The 20,516-nt window shown below is 40.2% G+C and overlaps 2 protein-coding genes across 2 annotated transcripts in view; one reads left to right on the top strand and one right to left on the bottom strand.

The window, feature by feature from the left end:
• The window catches only part of DNAAF5 (dynein axonemal assembly factor 5), a 28,366-nt gene extending 9,755 nt beyond the window's left edge, over positions 1 to 18,611 (bottom strand). The window contains exons 1-9 of the mRNA XM_075437043.1: positions 18,072 to 18,611; positions 17,439 to 17,623; positions 16,466 to 16,590; positions 15,937 to 16,052; positions 12,266 to 12,498; positions 9,101 to 9,313; positions 6,831 to 6,974; positions 3,464 to 3,632; positions 768 to 915 (exon numbers count right to left, since the gene is read on the bottom strand). Of these exons, the coding sequence (XP_075293158.1) occupies positions 768 to 915; positions 3,464 to 3,632; positions 6,831 to 6,974; positions 9,101 to 9,313; positions 12,266 to 12,498; positions 15,937 to 16,052; positions 16,466 to 16,590; positions 17,439 to 17,623; positions 18,072 to 18,603 (1,865 nt within the window). The 5' untranslated portion in view covers positions 18,604 to 18,611. The remainder of the gene's footprint in view (positions 1 to 767; positions 916 to 3,463; positions 3,633 to 6,830; positions 6,975 to 9,100; positions 9,314 to 12,265; positions 12,499 to 15,936; positions 16,053 to 16,465; positions 16,591 to 17,438; positions 17,624 to 18,071) is intronic.
• A 70-nt stretch (positions 18,612 to 18,681) lies between these two features.
• Positions 18,682 to 20,516, top strand: part of PRKAR1B (protein kinase cAMP-dependent type I regulatory subunit beta) — a 104,074-nt gene continuing 102,239 nt past the window's right edge. The window contains exon 1 of the mRNA XM_075437047.1: positions 18,682 to 18,800. The gene's annotated coding sequence lies outside the window, so the exon portion shown is untranslated. The remainder of the gene's footprint in view (positions 18,801 to 20,516) is intronic.

The raw sequence follows: 20,516 nt of genomic DNA, 5'->3' as shown, positions 1-20,516 counted from the left end.
AGAGCAGATATGGTTTACGTATTCAGGACAACTTTACAGAAGTGTCTGCACTACTAGTAAGGCTAAATTAATAATGACAAAAGAGCCCCATTGTTGGCATTGTTATAAATGGAGGGGTTTTATAATCACAATAAATTATAGTTAGATTGTACTTCCAATGTACAAATAGTGCCAAGCAACAGGAGACTTCCATCTTCAGTCACTGAGAGTAATGGCAATACCCCATCAAACGTTTAGTTTAATGCTTTTTAAGCACCATCCTATAACATGCGCATTTTTAAATGCCTGTTTTTGGGGGTGTTTTATTGTTTCCTTACAATGACTACAGGAAAAGTTTAAGGACAAAAACAAAAAACCAACTAACCCTCCCCTCCCATACTTCTTTCCTAAGAATCCCCATTTTAGCTTCCAAACATGTATTTTTTTAAACTATAGCTCTTTATTTTTTGAAAACTGTCCAGATTTGCATGACATCCATTTTAACTCTCCATAGTGGCAGAGGTAGGAAGACTACAGTGGAAGAGGTCCAGACTTCAATTTATTTGTATTTTTTTTTTAATTATTGCACTCCGCACTTTCAAGCATTGTTAAAAAATACAGCAAGAAAAATATGCCATAGAAGACGGTGGGAAAATCTTTCTTCTTCCAAACATGCTAACATGGACACAATTATAGGGGTTAAGTAACTAGCACGGTCATTAGTTTTTTATAGCCACTGTAGACACTGTAGTGTTCAAATAGCTGTGTGAAATTAGAACTCTACTTACCCCTGAGAACTGACGGTTTCACTTGCTGTCTGGAGCAACTGTGATAAAACAGTGAAAAGTTTTAACCGCATCTGGGGATCTTTGTTGGGCTGAAGACACGTCTTAAGAATGAGAATAAAGTTATTTAGAGCTTCACCTATGACAGGACCTAGAAAATAAACACGTAAAACTTAATTCAGAGTATTAATAAGGTCTATTTAGATGCTTAGCATGTGAGTGTATTAAAATTTGTAATATGCCTGGTATTAAACTAGTACTTAACTTTACCCTCTTGCATGGCAGCTGTTGATGTATCCACCTTCCATCATACCAGGCGGTGTACAAATACCCAGTCTTAGCCGTGGCAGCATGGTGCTCCCTGAAGATCGGTTTACCCCACATCTCATTTAGCCAGCTTGGAACTGCTGCACTACACTGCTTTGTGGAGCATGGACATATCAATGACATCTGCTCGTTGCTGGGACCAGCAGTACAAGATGACATTTTGGGTGGACTAATGCATTTGGGGGGGGATTAGCTCTGTTCACTACGTGGCTCTGAAAGCTTGAGGCTATGCACAAAGTTTTGGTTTCATTGAACTTCATGAAAAGTTCTGCTGAATCTGGTATGACCATGACACCACTCCAAACAGCAGCACTAACTGTCCTTTTTTCTTCTTTCAAGTTTTTCCATGTGCAGCATTCAAGGAAAGATGCTCACGACTCCCAGAGGCACAGAAAAGGATGTGTTTGAAAGGGTCAGCCTCAAAACTTAGGTAATAAATTATTGCAGCAGTATTCTTCCTCCATGTTCAAGTAATGCTTTTTTGAATTTTACAAGAGAATCTAAAATATGATGAATTTTAGAAGCTATTTGAAATAAAAAATATTTTCCAAATTAATTCTCCAGTTTGTTAACATTTTCACATCCTATGATGAATTCTATTTTCAACACTAAACAAACAAACCACCACCCCCAAGCTGTTATTCCAACCCTTCAAGAATTATTTTCCTAATGCAGGAGGAAGTTTGTGCATTTCTCCTTGATAACAATTAACCTCTGCATGGTTTTAAAGCGGAAGAATACATATAGACTATACACATGCTATATTCTGCAAGCTTCTTGCTGTAGAATGCCCTTTCTACTCTGTATTTGCAATAAACTACTTTCCTCTAGGAACTTCTTCAGCTTTGCATCCTTGTGACGCATATTCCATTCAACTCCAGTCACTCAGAAAACCCTCCCAGAAGGCAACACAACACTGGCATTTCTGATGACCAGAATATTCCTCACACATGGAGTGGACAGATTGAAGTATTCAAGATTCCAAAACAAATTCACTAGCATGTAATAATATCTGGAAATTTAATGTTTAAAATAATAATAAAATCCCCCCAAATCTTCACTGTCTAGACTGAAGCAATTCAGGGTGTTGAAATGCAGTTGGCTAAATTTCAGTGCCAACAAATAGGTCTTTATTTTCACAGCCTTTATTCAAAATACATTGCTTCATGTGAGTTCTGAGACATTTAAAAGATACTACTAGTATATCAAACTGATAACAGCAAATTCAACAGATGGAAAATAAACCAAATAAACTACAACGCTAATTTCAGCTTACGCATAAATTTCTGAGAAACAGTAAAAGCAGAGAAATTTTAAAATTAGTAAACCTGATTAAATTGATTAAAAACAACATTACGTGTGGGAATGAAAAGAAAGAAAAAAAAACACAATTGCTTTAGGAGCTGCTGTGTCAGACAGAAAACGTAGACAATAGCATATTACCAGTGTTGAGTGTGAGCCAAAATGTTTGCCCAGACATCTGATGATTTATTTAGCATTAAGGAAAACAGAGACAACTGTCTAGAAGTCCCTCAGTTATAGAAATGGGAGCACAAATATAGAGAAAAGTTAGCCTCTCAGATCTTGCACTGATGAAAAAAAGAAAAAAGTACTTACACTGGTTGCTGCACAAACCAGCAAGTGGGTGCTTCACATAGGTTTGTTGAGGCTTTTTTTGAGATTCAGTGATTAAATGCAGAAGGTACAGTCTCTTAAAACACACCTGTCCACACTAAGCTATCTGCAGCAGCCATAATAATACTTCACCTGTAGCTGAAGTAGCTGCCTACACCCTCTTTTTAACTAACAGAAAGGAGAAAACAAATACTCAGGACTTTCCATTTTAATAATCTTAAAACGGATCTCTAGGTGAACAGAACTGCCCGTCACTGTGTCTGTTGCCTGTAGATGCAATCTGGAGAGCTGCATCAGAGGAACATTCACTGTACAGATCTGAAGCTAGGTGAAATGTATGCCAAAGTGCTTCACTAATCTATACGCAGCAACATGTTGAAGAACGTAAGTGAGGAAATGTTTCTACAGAAACATAGTACCTTCTATAAGACTGGTGAGTAGATGCGAAACCTAGGTGAATTTCTGGACACATAAGCTACATCAGTTCATCTCCCCATAACCCTTACCTATTTCATTTACCCAAAAGCGTACTTTTACATAAGTGCTTTACATAAGTACATAAGTACTATACTCCTTGCAGCCAAGGATTAGAGCTGCTTCAACATTTTTGGTTTTGCTTTCCATCATATTCTTGTGAAGTTTCTGAATATTACACTATTCATTATAAAAGACAATGTGTCTGTAGGCTATGGAGATCATACACTTTATTTTTTTCAGAACTACTAAATAAGTCGTACCTGAATGAGTTGCAATGACATCTAACTGTACTATTTCTGGAGAATAGCATGTCCAACAATCACACGATACGGAAACCCATTCCATAAGCTGAATTATATGTTGTTTGTAGAGCGAGAGAAAACTATCCAGTTGCTGCACTTCAGCTAATGAAGACATTGTCTCCTCTACCTGTTCAAACAGAGACAGGATACTTTATCTTAACAGAAACAATGTTAAAAAAAAAAAAAAAAAGTAAGAACTTTTAAAACTCATAGTTATCCTTTAAGAACAGAAGGGACATAAGAAGATTTCCATAGTTTCTACTTTGACAGTCAAGACTGGTATTTAATGTTTGCCTATAAATAAAAGTTAATGGATGTAGTAAAGTGAAACATTTATCCCTGATTTCAACATGAAATCACAAGGAACACACAACATAACAGCAAAAGAAATAATCTCTAATCTATGTGAAAAAACCCCTATAAAAAACTAACCACATCATAAAAAGCCCTTATTAGTTTTAAAGATGTAATGATTTTTCTCCTTAATTTAAGGATGCTTTAAACCATTAATGTAGTGGGAATTTCTCACAATCCCATCTAGCAGGCTATGGCAGCTTCCAAAAACTATTGCTGTTGCAGCTCAGAGAAGACTTTCCTCTCCGAGAAGACTCCTCTCTCCCTGTTTCTTTTTTTAATTCCTCCCCAATTTTAATTATGCAAGATGTTCTCTCTTTACAGTAGCTGGTCAGGTTCATTTTGAAATTCTCAACTTGTGTTGCTTAAAAGTACCAAAATTCACTGTTACATTTGAATACTGTCTTCATATTTACATTTGGACTACTCCACAAGACAGCCAAATAAAACATGTACAAATAAAACATGTAAAATGAACTACTAAATGAATTCTAGACATGATCACACTTGGCAAGGAAGCACAAAGATTTTCTCAAGCATTTGCAGCAGATGTATTTCAAAGCAAAGGAAAATTTGCTTTTACAGTTGCTGAAGACTCCTACCAGAGGTACAAAACTTCTTTAAGCAGGAGACTAAAAGCCTGCTGAAAGCAGCATCTATAGTCTTCGTGACTTTAGGGGACAGTGAATCAAGAACTGGAAGCAAGCCAGCATTAGAAACCCCAGTGAGAAATAACATGTGTTGTCAGCATGGCCAGTTCTAGCAGGGAAAGAGCTAGTGCAGCACTATGAGTGACATCATTTGATTCTAGGCGGTTCAGTAGAACTACAAATTGGAATCATATTTTTAGCATTTTTAAGCTGACCTCAACTGCACAAGTTAGCTAAGCATGTCTAGGACCTTTACAATTTACAGAATAATCACTTGCCAGACAAACATGTTATTATGGAAGTACCAGATGTGGAGAAAATAAATAAAATTTCTAGAGAAAAAATAACAATTAAAAAAAAAATAATCAAGATTTGCTAAGGACAAAGGTTACTCTTACAGCAGGTTTGCCTGCCTCAAGCACAATGGATTTCTCTTTTCTGAAAGCATTTTGCCAGTCAAACAAAACAACTCAGAATAACTTACATGAAAAAATATTAATTTATCTGTAAATTAACTGGAACATTTTACATGACAGAATGTGTCAAGACAGAAAGTATTCCCCATTACTAATCCCACCACAATCCACAAGATGGTTTTTCAATTGAATAAAAGAGATACAAAATAATACATTGTTCACAGGTGATTTCAAATAAATTCTTTAAGTAGTTTGAAGAGTGCAATTAAAAAAGAGAGAATAAATTAAATATGCCAATAGACCGATGCATATCTTCTCATAAAGAAGTGTCTCACAGTTTAAAAAGAAAAAAAAAAAAAAAAAGCAGGGGTGATTTTTTTTCCTATATTTGAAAGCTAACGAGCTTAATGATACATTATTTTCATGCTAACAATCAACGTGTGCCGGAAGAAGAGCCAAGATAGCACAGCCACTGGCAGTGAAATAAAATCTTATCTTTAGGTCACCAGTTAAATCACTGACATGCTCAATACATGCTTAACAGATTCTAATGACTGATACGGCTTCAGTCTCTCTGGGGCTGTAAACCACCCTCCTCATCGCGATACCGAAGTGCTCCATTGGTGGTCTTGATCTTTTTCCTTAGCCCTAAGCAACCAGAAACACTGATGAACACAAAGCAAAGGGGCCAAAAGCCAAGCAAGTAGGAGTAGCAGCAGCACTTGCAATCAGGTCACACTACGTGTGGTCTCCGCTACCTCTGTGATCTTCTGTCCCCTTATGTTAGAGCCTGGATTGAAGTTCTACAATGCAGATTTTTGCAGTAATTTATGTATATACTCCTTTTTGATCCTGAACACAGACTTCTTTTCCAAACAACAAATTTATACCTGTAAAGCTAGATGTAATACATTTGTTTTATATGGTCTTAAACTATTTCAACAGGGACTTTTTGCCTTCTGCAAGTTGTACACTCACTATGGAGTTCTAGAATAGTCAGGAAAAAAAAAAATCAAGCTGTATTTGTGACAAATTTGAAACATTACAATTATGTAATATTGCTGCCAGATTTTCTATCTGCCTAGCTGAAAGAAAGGCTAATGAGAAAAAGGATTCCCATCCAAAGTACTGTCAAACTTAACAATCATCTGCAACTGCAGGAACATCTTCAGCCTTTCATAATCTTGAGTGATTAACTTCTCTGTATATGAAAACCAGCCTTTATCTCCATGAAACTGCATTCTTTGTAGGAGTATGAATTTGTAAGGTTTTAAATGGGACACTGCTGACTTCATAGACCACTGCAGGGCTAAACAGACAAGATACGGCAAAAAGTACCAGATCCATCTGCCCAGGCTTACTTGGACAGACCTTTTTAAAAAAAAAAAAAAAACAGTTTTATGACTAAACACAGAATTCATGGATTCCCTCATGCTTCTTTCATTCTAACAGTGAATCTGATTAATCTGAAGTTATATCTATGTCTAAAAATTTAACTATTATATTTCTATATAATTTTTGAAACAGATTGCTATACACACACACAGGTACAGATGAAAAACAAGCAATCCTCAAACAAAACTAGTAGTGTTGCACAAGTTCTTAGCTCTTACAAATAAGCTTTTAATGATTTACTCTCCTGGAGAAGTTACCTTTATCTGTTTTAAACAGACTAAACCCAAAGTCATTTCAGGTATGGAAAAAGGTGGGAGGCAGACAGAGGGTACAGTCAAGGTCATTGACATTTCAAACTCTACCAGTCTTTGTGGATGAGCTCTTAGTTAAGGATTTCTGTGGTTTAAACGTAACAGCAAGACAAATAATTATCGCTCTGTCTAGACAGAGTGTCTTATCAATAGTAAAAAACAGAAACACAACAAAATAGTAAACCAGTTCATAGTTTACCTTTTCTGTAAGGTGCTGAGAATTTGGCACTGCCATTATTGTCACCAAAACTTTCATTAGCTGCAAGCTAATTTCTTTGCAGTCTTCCTGGCATACTTCAACCAATGCTTGTACACAACAAAGCAACTGCTCCATATAAAACACCTGCTTATCAATAAAATCATAAATTTATTATATTTTGTTAGAAAATATAACATTCTCTTTAAGGGACAGATATAGGAAATGCCAATAATAAAATCTGAGCACTGCATAATCCCCTAAATTGGTAACATTGATCATTTCATGTTAGTTCTTTTGATTATCTACATTCTACTTTTTATAGAATACAGCATAATTCCTCCCACACCATTTGTTTGTACTTACCTTGTCCTGTTAGCAAAATAAATGACCCTTCTCTTAACTACATGACTGTTCCACTGGGAATAAAAACATCAAAGCATTTTGGAATGCTTACTGATAGTACTTTCTCATTCTGAAGTGCAATTTGCTAACTAATAACATTTGTTACAACTCTTTCAAATATTATTCCATGTTTGACTATTTTGAATGGAACAATAATGGTTAAATACATAAACAAAGAAAACCTGAGTGTCTGCTTTTATCTCAGCCAATTTATCTCACTTGATGCAATATAATTCATATTAGCATGATCCAACTGACACCAGTCAAAGTCAATGCTGTTGTCAATTATTTTGCGTTAACTTCTGTAATCAAGTGCATCAGATATTCCATGAAGCGGTCAGACTACATTCAACTAACAGAAGAGGTCATTGTTACAAATTTACTTCCAATAATTAAATGAAGTCTAGGAACAGATTAGCTATAAACGTTATTAATCTCACGGACATGGTCAATCCTTAGCTAAACAGTGTCTATGCAGCATTCGCTGTCTAAAACAGAGAAAGATTGATTTCTAAGACCAAAGGCTAGAACAATTCCATCAAATGCTTCAGCTGCAGATGAATGCGTCAACTGTATCTAATGCCAAATGGAAGTGGTAGGCTAAAGACCTCATAGCAATTCTGCAGATATACTTTAGGGAACTGTCATTTGAACAATCAGTGCTTCCAGTTATATGAGTTTCCAAACACCATAGGCTTCATGGAGATTAAGGTTAATTCCTGCATCACTGGTACATATTCCATTAGGGAAGAAACCAAATGAGGGAAGAACTTCAAACGTATATCTTACGTTGGCTCAGAAAGACAATTACAGTAGCTTCAGTCTACACACATGAATAATTGCTTTAAAGGGAAATCTGGATCTAACATGAAGTCAAGAGTTTTTTGAAGGCACAGCACAGGCCCTTTTTTGGTCATCTTAATAGCAGAGGCCTAACAAACTTTTGGTGGAATGAAAGCTGGGATTTCACTTGTGGGGGAAATTGTAGGGATTCTTTTTGTGCATCTCTCCTGTGCAGATGTATTTCCACATCTGAGCGACTGAAGGGGAAAACTCCTGAAAGTTAAAAATCCCTCTTCCACTTTGAAGAGACTCTCTCACCTCCTTATATAACAATTGATGAATGTTCTTCAAATGCCAAAATGAAAATCGTCTTCAGGCTCAGCCATTAGTTAAGGGTACACTTCTAATTTATAAAGGTCTTCCTCCTAGCTTCCCACTTAAAAAGGGGCAACTAGGCCAAACAGTTTACAAAGCATGCTCCTAAATGTACCTGTAAGAACACTTGTACCTTCCTTTTAAAATGGAAAACAATAAAAATACAAAACAAAAATAATAAGATTATATTAAGAGGTAATCTTTCTCGGGAAACCTGACATGCAATTACAATGGGCTGTGAAAAGTTTTTGGTGATGTTTACTGATAAGGATTGAAATGTATTGCCTTGTTTAGATTGTGAACACAAGGCATTTCAAAACATGGGTTAAATTCTGCCTCTGGATCAGCCAACGTAGTCCTCCACTAGTACCGTACATACTAAACTGCTTCTTCTCTCCCTGTCATCCTTTTCATTTTCCTCCCATGATCGGAAGCCTTTTACAGTAGTTCTCAAACCTGAACCTGCATCTGCTGAGAGGATGGACTGCTGGCAAGTTTTTGGGAATAGCCAGACGACATGGCCCAAGGAGGACAGGGAAGCTCCTGTTTTGTCTGAGACACACCTGTACAACTATATCCTGAGATAGAGTGGGGTTGGTATGCAAGGGAGGAATAGAAATGGGAGCATATAGGGAGAACAAGGGAAAAATATGTTGGAAAACCACCGGTCTAAAACTGTAGCCTGTTGTGTATTTTCCAGTTACCCTTACCTCTTCAGATCTTTGACAAACTCCAGCTTCTGACAGTCTGTTGCCAAGATCGGTCAAATGAGGTTGTAAGATTTCTTTTGGGCTACCTCGAATCACTGCAGTTAGAACCATTATACAAGACGGCTTAGGTGTCTTCCCAAAGGCTGATGTGATTAATCTCAAGGACACCTTAGGGCTGACAAATGTTCCAATCAATTCTGCTGCTTTCACACACTGAAAAAAAGAACAGGAATAACTTGAGGATTTTCCTGAAAAAACAAAGACCATTCAATATGTCATGGGCGTTTTATTTTTATGATTCCAGCTGTTATTTTAAATGCTTCAGCAGTTGCCTTGTAGGCCTTTTCCACTCGCTCAGTAATGATTATATGCATGAAGAAGTTTTCTTGACATGTGTTGAGTAAGCACATAAGGCATGCAAGCACTCATCTCAGCATCAGACAAACTTCCATGAGAAAGTAATGCACAGAAATGAAGTGTACAACTTCCAGTGTAATAAAGTCTCTAGCTTAGAATAACCAGATGTTGCAGATTTAGTGGTTTAGCATTTTGTCCTACAAATACTGCTCTGAGGAATGCTCTCAGTGCACCCACCACCCATCTATTAAAAGCAACAACAATAAAACCCTGGAAGAGGAATTTTTTTGTTGTTGTACTATATTTTGACAGTGACATTAGAGATCTGGTTTAGCGTGGAAGCACTGTCATGGGGGAGCTGCCCATTGCTTTCAGTCTCTTACTTCTTTAACTGAAAAGGCTTAAATACCTATGTATTCCACATGATGCTCATGCTCTTTGATTCCGTCTCTGCCTTGCAGACATACTGCTATGTTGTATTCCACATGAAATACCATCACACCAGACCTTACTCTGTGACTGATGCCAAATATTTACAATCAGGTGCATGAATAAAGATATAGTCAACTACTGCATCATTACCTGTGCAACAGGAACATTTCTTCCTAACCACTTTTTCAATGGTTGGCTCATTTCCCCAAATGTGAAAGCTTATTTCCCATGTATAATTTTTAGTCTAGTGATTTAGCCATGGATTTTTAATTGCACCTAATTAATACCTGAATCATCCTAATTTCTCAGTCTCAATGGAAGCATGTAGCCGTGAATTCTACAGTTTAAATCTGCACTATATATAACTTTCTTTTCACAAGTGTGAAGACTCAAAACAGTTGTAATACAACTCTATGTAGATGCAAAGCCTGTCCTCCTCCATATTTGCCATAGAGAAAGAAAAAGATTCTTAGTGCTCTGAGAACTGGAAAAGGACAAAACAGTTCAAAAATATCCATTGATGCATTTGTATGAATAAATTTGTCTACTCATTTTAACAGGGGAAAAAGAAAAAAAAAAAGAAAAAAAGGATAGGAGATCATCTGATCTTTTACTCTTCTACATCTTCTTTGGTATTGTTAGGCTGGGGAAAGATATGCTCATTGTCCGAGTTGGTGGCTACTCTGAAAGGGATTCTACAGTGACAAAGGATAGAGAAGATAACCACAGTATCCTGGGAAGCAGCATCACTAAGGAGATAAAAAGATTAAAAAAAAAACCCCAAACAAAAACAAACCAAAAACTTTCAAGCAAACGTTGCTGAATCTTAAATTTTTGCATAAGGAAGAGTAAAATTAAATACCGAAACCATCTCCTAACTGGGAGTAAACCTCTTGGAAGCACCTGCAAGAAGACTGGTGATGGAATTCTAAGAAAGAAGCAAGTATGGTCAAAGAAAGGAAAGGTAAAACTACGTGCTGCATTAACACATACTCTTGAATTTATTTTTACAGGAACAAGCACTAGAGGAGAAATTTGACCAGGACAGTAGGACTATATGGGTTTATTCTAATTATTTGTTTTCTTATATATTTTATACCAGCACTAAGGAACTTGAAAAGCTGTATACCCACAGTGGCATATCTCCTGCTTCAGCCCTGGGGCACTGATTTCCTTCTTGAAACAAAATGACTTCTGACAGTCTTCCAGGTTTACTTCTCTCTACTATTGGTCAGTGCATGACTGGCTGATCTGACAAGCTCAGTCTCACTGGAAGACGACATGGCTAAAGAGATCAGATGCTGGTTCTGAAGTGGAGATGGAAGGGGTGGAATAGGTAGAAGGGGATAACAGAGTAAGAATTGGGAGAACAGGAGGAACAATGCAGGAAAAATTAAAGGAGAGAGACAACAATTAGTACTGAGAAAGACTAAAGACAAGAAGAAACTGCAGGGGAAAAAAGAAAAAGGAGCATTTCAGAAATCGATTTCCCAGTCTATATAGCTCAACTCACAGCAGCACCCTAAAAAAAGGCCTGACTTAGGAAACCAGCTTTTGTGACACTGGTTGGACTATTCGAATTGAGTAAGCAGAACACACTCTTCCAATTTCCCAAAGCAATAAAATTTGCAGCTTTAAGTAAGTTAAGTGGGTATTTTTTTTGTTATATACACGTTCTTTTGCTTGTGTAGAAATAGGAACAGAAGATTTTCTCTTAAAATTGTGAAAGTGCTTGTATCACCTATCCTCTGATATCATTTATCTAATGTCTTCAACTACATGTGTTTATTCATACTGTTGATCAAAGTTTTGTCAGCATCAACTGATAGGAAAAAGGATACTAGTTACTCCTCACAAAAAAAACATAAAAAAGGGCACTTTACAAGCATTAAGTCAAGCATTTAAACACTGAATATGAGTATCACATGGAATAAACATACCTCAATGTTTGGTTGGAATTACAGTTGGATTATGCAGCAGGGGGAGATAAGTGAAATTAACTTGAAAGGGCATGACCTGTACATTTTTTTAAATGGAATTTGTTGCCCCAAGGCTTTTATACTATAATCCGCTGCTTATGGTTTTTAAAGAAATCATTATCAATGCTTCATGGGGTTGGCATATCAACTAAAGAGTATTTAAATAACTTCATTATTGGTCTTCACACCAGTAATACAGGAATGCATTTATTTTAACACGGCATGTATGCATAATGTTCACGTTTTCAACATCCATAAAAACCTGAGCCTGATCCTTCAGTCATGGGCAATTTCCAGTGACCTAAGGTAAGGTCAACCCTCAGAAGACTGACTCAAGACTATAAAGGATAGGGTCTTTATTCAGTGTAGAGTAGATACTTTAACAGAGCAAACTTACATTTTTAACCACATCAGTTTCTTCATCCAAGCATGCTTGGTACAAAGTTCTAAGCAGTAGCTCCATGTGTTGTGTTATGTGATCCTCTGCATGTAGCAATAATGTATACAGAAGCTGGGACGCTTTTATTCTTGTGTTTTCGACCCAATCTGTCATATCGTGACAGAGACCTGGAAGAATTTTGGAGAGGTTTCTTGACACAAGTTCCCGACAACCTAGTCCTGGTCGAGTCACTAGAAGAAAACAAACAAACAAAAAGCAATAAAGAAGAAAAAGAAAAAGTAATATCAAAGGAAAAGTCAATATACATTAATCCGTAGAAATGTTTAAAGGCTCTGAGATAAGAACTACGGGTGTCTGCTTCAGCAATGAACAAAATATTCCAAACGCTGCTGAGGAATTTACCTGTGCCAGGTCTTCGCTAAGGCCTTTTCAGGAAGAGTGGTTCACTCTGATAAGTCTCTTCAATGTCTGTCTAATTTTTATATTAAATAATCCATTTCAAAATGAAGTGAAAGATCACACAGGAGCTGGGGGAATCTTTTTTTTCCCCCCCCAGATTAAATTTGATTTGTAAAGATTTTGTGGAAAGTGGGGTTTTGTTGTTGCCAGTTTTTGTTTTTAAACAAAACCCCAAAGTGTTACAAATACATATTCCCTGCCTCAACAGAGGATGCCGATTTCTAGAGAACTAATAAACTTAACTTCCCCAACAAATGCTTACTGTTCTGTCTGGTTTACATCTTAGCTCATTTATAAAAATCACTGAGACTCGGAGAAGCAACTTGACCAATATCACAAGCAACTATCAAGCATTTCTACTTTGCACAAAGCTAAGACAGCTCTTTCCAAAGAACTGCAATAAACTTTTTAGTGACTTTTTCTACAGGATAATTTTTTTTTCCTTTACATTGTACATGCTTATACATACAAAATCTGAAAAATCGTTCTCTAAGAACCACCAATTCATTACTGCCACTCACAATGTTCACATACTGTTTTGAGAAAGAAACATTACTCATTATGAGGCGTCAAAAAACATTAACTGTGTGAGTACATCTTTTATTTCTGGTAGAGAGTTCTTATGTGAATGCTTAGAAATGAAATGACTGAGTTGTCTCGGCATATTTTCCTGCATTGGTCCCTGTAACTACAAATGCTAAAAGAAAAATGGACTAAAGTAAATGGCCTGAAGAATAGAAAAGGCTTATAGAAATGCCTATGAAATGCCCAGAGTAGGAAAAAAAAATAAAATTCAAGCATCAGGACATGAACTGCTGCTCCTTTTGTCAATGGAGGATAACATTTTGGATTATGAAAACTGACAACGAATAGCAAAAAGTTAAATAAAGAAATCAGCTTGAGACAGCAAATATAGACTGGCATCCTACTTGACCTGAGGCAGAATTTTGCTTAAAGAATTTGGACCATTCTTTATCAGTAGTTCCTTCATTCCAGATGTTCAAATGAGGGCATTTATCCCTGTAGCTACTCCTGTCAAAGACTTCCCTGCTATAAACTGTCTGCACCTGTACCCTGAGGCAAGGACTGCTGTTGCTCAATGGAAAGCTCTTCAGTTGGTTGGATGACAGCAGGTATGAAGTCTAAATCTACTCTTCCTCTGACCTGCAATATCTGTCATCCTGAGATCAAAGCACAGGGGGGCTCATACGTCAGGTTTGTTACCTCGACAGTCAGACTAAGATAGTTAAGTAAAAGGTACTATAAACTCACAGTTATAAAAAGGTATTCCAGGACATTGAATAAGTCAAAAGCAAGAGCAAAGAAGTGTTAAAATACATCATTACCATATTACAAAAAAAAAAAAAAAAAGAAATGCTTGTGGAGGGGAAACATGGGGGAAAGACAGTCATAATAACAATTCATACACATACAGTCTGTGGTAAGACACCACAAATTATTACTTGAAACTAAGGTCTACAAGTGTCAAAGTTTTGTATCTGTAAGATTAAGTAGACAATCACCCTTTTCTCTCATTTTTCTTCTCTTTTGTCACATAAAGCCTGACTGTTAATGGGACATACAATTCAGAAGTAAAGATCAGCAGCAGGAAATCATATCTCAAAGTCACCATTAACTTGCGACTCCAGTGTGTACATATGTCACATTCAAGCCTTAGCTGCATATTTCTACCAAGCAAGATAAATGAAAAGTCAATTAAATGCAGGGCTGGAGCGCTGCCCAAATTTGTGAAGCATATTTATTGTGCTAACAAGATTATTTCAGAAAACTCATTTAATTTCATTTATGAAGTAATTGATAGATGTGTTCCTTTCTAAAAAAACAGTCCATACACATGAAACCAAACACACCCCTAGAGAAAACTGAACAAGGTAACAGTATTAGCAATATAAATGATAACAACTGTTTCAAGGACTACCACATAAAGCCTCTGATTACATTTACTATATCATGGTTATTACAAAATAAGTGACTGCAGCTTAGACGCTTAACTTTGACAGTTTACATACGTTAAAAAATTCTGACTGCCAAGAAAAGAAATGTTTCTGCCATCACTAGTGGAAGTAAAAGCATTATTTACCATTTACAAACCCCTGAGGTAATAGTATACATAAAAAAAGGGAAGAAAAATAGGAATTGGAAAGGATAACAGATGAACTTGACTGTCTTAGAAGCTAAACAGTTCTGCAAAACCAGCCACCATTATGAAGTGCTTCCCCTTTCATTCAAGCATTACTGAGTTGAACAACTTTAAAAGGAAAAAAAAGTCTAATTTCAAAGGAGAAAGGACTCCGGAACTCACTGTCACAGAAAGGATTTTGCCGCTGGGTATTCTGTGATGTGATTGTCAGGTAGGCACAAGCCAAGCATGAACCTGTTCTCTCACACCAGAAGAGCTTTTGTTCTTTTAAATGTAAGTATAGAAATCAACAAATGACCCATTTGAACCCTCTCTCTCACCAACACCCACATGCATATTTTTAAACATTAACTTTATGAACCTGAGACAGGAGACAAGCTTCAAGCTACTGCAAACATACCATTTTAAAGCTATCTATAAATCATATGGCACTAAAAAGTAATCTACCTGTGCTGCATATCTTGGGTTTTTGTATATAACAAAGAAAATTATTGTTTCTGTTCCCATGTTCTTAATGTACACTGGCAGATTTTAGTTAGCATCCCAGTATCTCACAAAGAAGCCTGAAACCATTTCACCGCAAATTTTTCTTCCACAACAATTCCGCTGCTCATTAATGTTGTGTCTAGTTTTCATTATTCAAGGACTCAGCTGACAGGCTCTTTCACCCTGCCTTCCTTTCCGGCCATCTCTATCCCCGTTCTTCCCCTGACTGCTGGCTAATGTAGAACTTCCTGCTGCTTATGCATCACTTCTTTATCTCTTTTTGCAGCATAGGCATTTTCATTTACTCTTTCTCCAAAACGCAGTTTGGCATTAATGGAAAAACTGAATGTAGTTACTGAACAAATGTTTTTTAAAATTTAAATTTAACATAAATAATGTTATATACATATACTATATATTACATTTATATATGCTATCCTTATACGTTAACTAATATTACATCTTGTAACGAGTATTACATACAGTGCTCTGCTGTCATTACGGCACGGCAGCTCCCAGGGATTATTCAGGAAGTAAAAACCCCTTTCGGTGCAAAACTTACCTCCTTTGGGATAATGGGATGGTGAAACACTAAAATCCATCTTATCCTTGAGGTCTTCTTCATTCTCTTTCTCCCACTGCAAGCCTATCTTTTCCCAATAAGTCCAAGCCAGTTTGCTAGACATAAAATAAGAGTTTTACACCATCATGCCCCCCAAAAGAAAATAATTTTAAAATAAAACTTTTGGAAACTCTGACTTCTTAAATTAAGCTGGAAAGATGGGAAGCATTCCTGTTATTTAACCTAGGCACATTAAGTTGAAAGTTTACGTTTCTTTTATAGTAAAGTGGTCAGAGGTCACCTTTTCCAAAGGATAATTCTGTCCCTGTCTGCCTTCATCTCTCTCATACTTACTTGAATCTAGCATAAAAGGACAATATAACAGAAGTTACTGAAGATAATGCTATCATTTTGGGTTTAGGAAAAAAAAGTAGCTTTTTTTCCTCCAAGCAATACATCTGTGAACATAGAAACACTTCAATGTACAACAATGGGGGGAGTGGGTGGAGAAAAAAAGTGTTCTGCTTACACATTTTCAGCAATTTCATCAGTAAAGCTGCCAAGTAACAAAGGGATCAACTTGTGAAAATACGAATATCTGTCTCGTAGGTGCAACAACCATTCTCCAACGACAGTTGTTACAGCGTGCCGAACCTACACAGATACAAAAAGACTATTTAAAATATGTCAGGAAAATATCAGAAAAATTAAAAAATAATATTTGCTTTCAGTATATAAGACTTGGTAAACTGCATCAATAGTCTCAGAAGAAGCTACAAGAACCCAGGATTTCCTCACTTGCAGCAAGCATCTTCAGTAACATGCAAGGTATCATGCTCCCTCTTGTGTTCTCACTCTGGCTTAGTTAGTCTTAGACTATTTGCTGCACAAAAGTACATCTCCAAGAGGAAGGCAAGATACAGACCTAACTTGGAAAACTAAATTCTCATAGTTAATATCTCTCTGAGAATGTAAGAAATGTACATTTTTCTGGAATGTGAAGCTTTCCAAGCACATCTCCAGAAGACAATTTTCGCTGTTCGCTATAAAGGCAATCTAAGTTAAATAATATGAATACACCCACTCGAAAATTATAGTATTTTCATTATGACTAAGTTGCACATTTTAAAACTACTGCCTCAATTACATCTTATGAAGCAACCAATACCATAAGTGTTTGCTAAGCATCTGAAAAGGCCATAGAATAAAGTCACAGAGAGATTTGACAGAATAATTTAAGACAGAATTGAAGGCACCCGTTAAAATGAAAAGGTGCCTACAAACTTCAACAGCCTGCAGAATTAAGACAGCAGCTGAATAGGTCACCAATCTTGGTTTTGGATAGCTTACAACTGACAAAGCCTGTATGCGACATATTTACATACCTCATCTGAATGAATGCAAGCTGAAAATTGGGGGGCGAAGGTGTGAGGAAACACCAAAAAACCCAACCGGAAACAGATTTAAAATAGATCCAGAAAACAATGAGAAGAGAAACACACCTTGGGAATCTCATCAAATAATCTCTGGGCCAGATGAGACAGAACATCATCTACAGACTTTCCATTTCCAAACTGTATCACTGCTCCGGTAGCCTGGATTACCTCAAGGCGAACTCGGTAGTGCTGGTGTGAAATTGTTAGCATCAAGGGTTTTATCAAAGATTCTGACTGCATATGGAAGTGCTCTGTTAGGGCAGAGACATAGAAACTTCAAACATGCCTTCATCTATGCGGGTGACAGATCTTGAGTAACATGAGTACTATTACACTATGAACAGCAGCCTGATTAATATTGTTGCATTCATGTAGCATGTAGATTTAACTTTATACTATATTAGAGCTAAATACCAACACGCACGGTACGCAGCTAGCACACTAGCCCCCTCCTCCTGCTATTCCCCCCACGCTGTAACTGCTCAGCACCCATCCCCGGCACGGTTCTGCTCCCAACAGATCCTCCAAGGCCTGCAAAGCGCATCTCTGCGGGCATGCGCCGCTTCTCATCTCTCTCCCCCTCTCCTGCTCCCATCCCTGCGACCTCCCGCCGGTCCCCACCCCGCCTCCGGCCCACCGGGACACCGCAGGCTCGCATCAGCCCACGGCTCCCGCGTTCGGCCCATCCCTGGGTCCCACCTGGCATGGCCTGGGCGCAGGCCACGGCGCACCTGCAGCTTTCGCGCCTGACCTCGGCGTAGTGGTCGAGGAGGGTAGCCTGGAGGATGCGGGTGACGTCGGTGAGGTAGGGGACCGCGCAGGCCCCGCAGCGCTGCAGCAGCAGCCTCAGGAGCTGGACAAGGCCGAGGCGCAGCTCCTCGCTGGGCTCGGAGCCCTGCGGCGGGCAGAGGCGCTGGGCCAGGGCCGGCAGGAGGACAGGCAGCGCCTCGCCGGGCCGCTCGCCGCGGCTGAGCCCGTGGCAGAGGAGTTGGAGGGCGAGCTCCCGGCACCGCTCCGCCGCGTCCCCGGCCAGGCAGCGCGCCAGCGGCCGCACCAGCTGCGCCCCGAAAACCTCCTGCAGCACGGCGCTCGGGAGCGGCCGCTCCTGCACCTCGGCCCGGATGGCCTCCAGCGCCCGCAGCCGCGCCGCCCGCCCGCAGCCGGGCTCCTGCAGGCAGCTCAGCGGCCGGCTCAAGGCCTGCGCTACCTCAGCCGCCCCGGCCGCCGCCATCTTCCGCCGTCGCCCGGGAAGTGGGGCAGCGTTGCTAAGGACGCCCGGGGCTTTTACGACGGCGGGCGAGCCGCTTTACGGGCGGGCGGCCCGGCGTGTGGCGGGCGCGGGAAGCGAGACCCGGAGCTTCGCCGCTCTGAGGGGAAGCCCCAGGCCCCGCAGCGAGCACGGCGGAGGCAGGGCGGGAGCTTCGGCAGGTACGATGGCTGCCAGAGGGAGAGGGACCCGCCGTTCGTAACACGCGGGGATAACCAGATGCGAACCAGGGAAGGACCTCGGGGGTGGCCGCAGATGGCGGCAAGGCCGAGGGGAAAGGGAAAGGCGGAGCGGAGGCTCCGGCCGGGCCACCGCAGCCCAGCACACCTGCTGCGGGGACACCGCCACGCGTAGCGTGCTGCCGGCATCGCTCTTCCCTGCGGTTGTATCTCTGGAGGGATCGGTGCTGCGGTAGCAGTAGGTCACCGGTTTCTGCAACAGCGTGATGTAATTTTTAGTGTTCATTTGCTTTAGTTAACGTCTGTATGTATTGTGTTTACATAACGTTTTGTTTGCTATTCTGGTGGCTGCAATCAACACACATCAAACCAAAAGAGCCATCAGGGTCCTTTTCTTGAGTATCGTACTTAAAGTGCAATAAACTACAGAACTAATTCAAATTATCCTTTTAAAATAGCCTTCCATTTACCAGCAAGGAGTTTATTCTCTTATTCTGCTGCTCCTAGCTTGGCCAGGAGCCTTTGGGGTCCTGACTCACCCTTTATTCTGTGGGAACCGCGAGTGTGAGTTCCCTGGGACCAGAGGAAATGTGCGCTGGAGCGTTCCTGACAGCGCGCGCTGGCCCCTGGCCGAGCCCCAGCGGCGACCGCGCTCCTCACCGGCCTGGCACGGAGGTGCTCGTGGGTGCGATGGCTTCGCTCGAAAGACCCGAGTGACCGAGCTGGTGAGCCACCCTCCCAGCCCTTCCCGAGCCGTGAGGTGCCACAGGCCTGGCGGTGAGTGTGCATGGGGAGCGCTGGGGCTGCCGCGCTCCTGCCTCTGCTCGGCAGCCCAGCCGCTGTGGCCAGGCCAGTGTCCTCTGTGGCCAGCCTGTCCTTCATGGCCTTCATAGCCAGGCCGTTGTCCTTCCTGGTCAGGCCACCTATCGTGGCCGCTGTCCTCTGTGATCAAGCCATCCTTCATGGCCAGGCTGTTCTTCCTGGCCAGGCCACGTTTCATGGCCAGCCTGTCTTTTGTGACCAGGCTGTTGTCCTTCATGGCCAGGCTAGCTTTCATGGCCATGCCCATCCTTCATAGCTAGGCTACCTTTCATGGCCAGCCTGTCCTTTGTGACCAGGCTGTTGTCCTTCACGGCCAGGCCACATTTCATGGCCATGCTGTCCTTTGTGGTGAAGTATATCCTTCATGGCTAGGCCGTTGTCCTTTGTGGCCAGGCCGTCCTTCACAGCCAGGCCATCATCCTTCATGGCTAGGCCATCATCATAGAATCACAGAATGGTTTGGGTTGGAAGGGACCTTGTAGATCATCCAGTTCCAACCCACCTGCCATGAGCAGGGACACTTTCCACCAGACCTGGGTGTTCAAAGCCCTGTCCAACCTGGCCTTGAACACTGCCAGGGAGGTGGCAGCCACAGCTTCTCTGGGCAGCCTGTTCCAGCGCCTCACAACCCTCAGAGGAAAGAATTTCTTTCTTATATCTCATCTAACTCTACCCTCTTCCAGTTTGAAGCCATCACCCCTTGTCCTATCACTCCATGCCCTGGTGAACAGTCCTTCTCCAGCTTCCCTGTAGGCTCCCTTGGTCAGGCCACCTTTCATGGCCAGGCTTGTCCTGTGTGGCCAGCCAGTTCTTCCTGACCAGGCCACCTTCCAGCCCATCCCTCACGGCCGGGCTATTGTCCCTCATGGCCAGGCC

This window comes from Opisthocomus hoazin, chromosome 15 (assembly GCF_030867145.1).
Source record: "Opisthocomus hoazin isolate bOpiHoa1 chromosome 15, bOpiHoa1.hap1, whole genome shotgun sequence".
Taxonomy (NCBI): domain Eukaryota; kingdom Metazoa; phylum Chordata; class Aves; order Opisthocomiformes; family Opisthocomidae; genus Opisthocomus; species Opisthocomus hoazin.
This window is presented reverse-complemented; position numbering and strand designations above follow the sequence as displayed.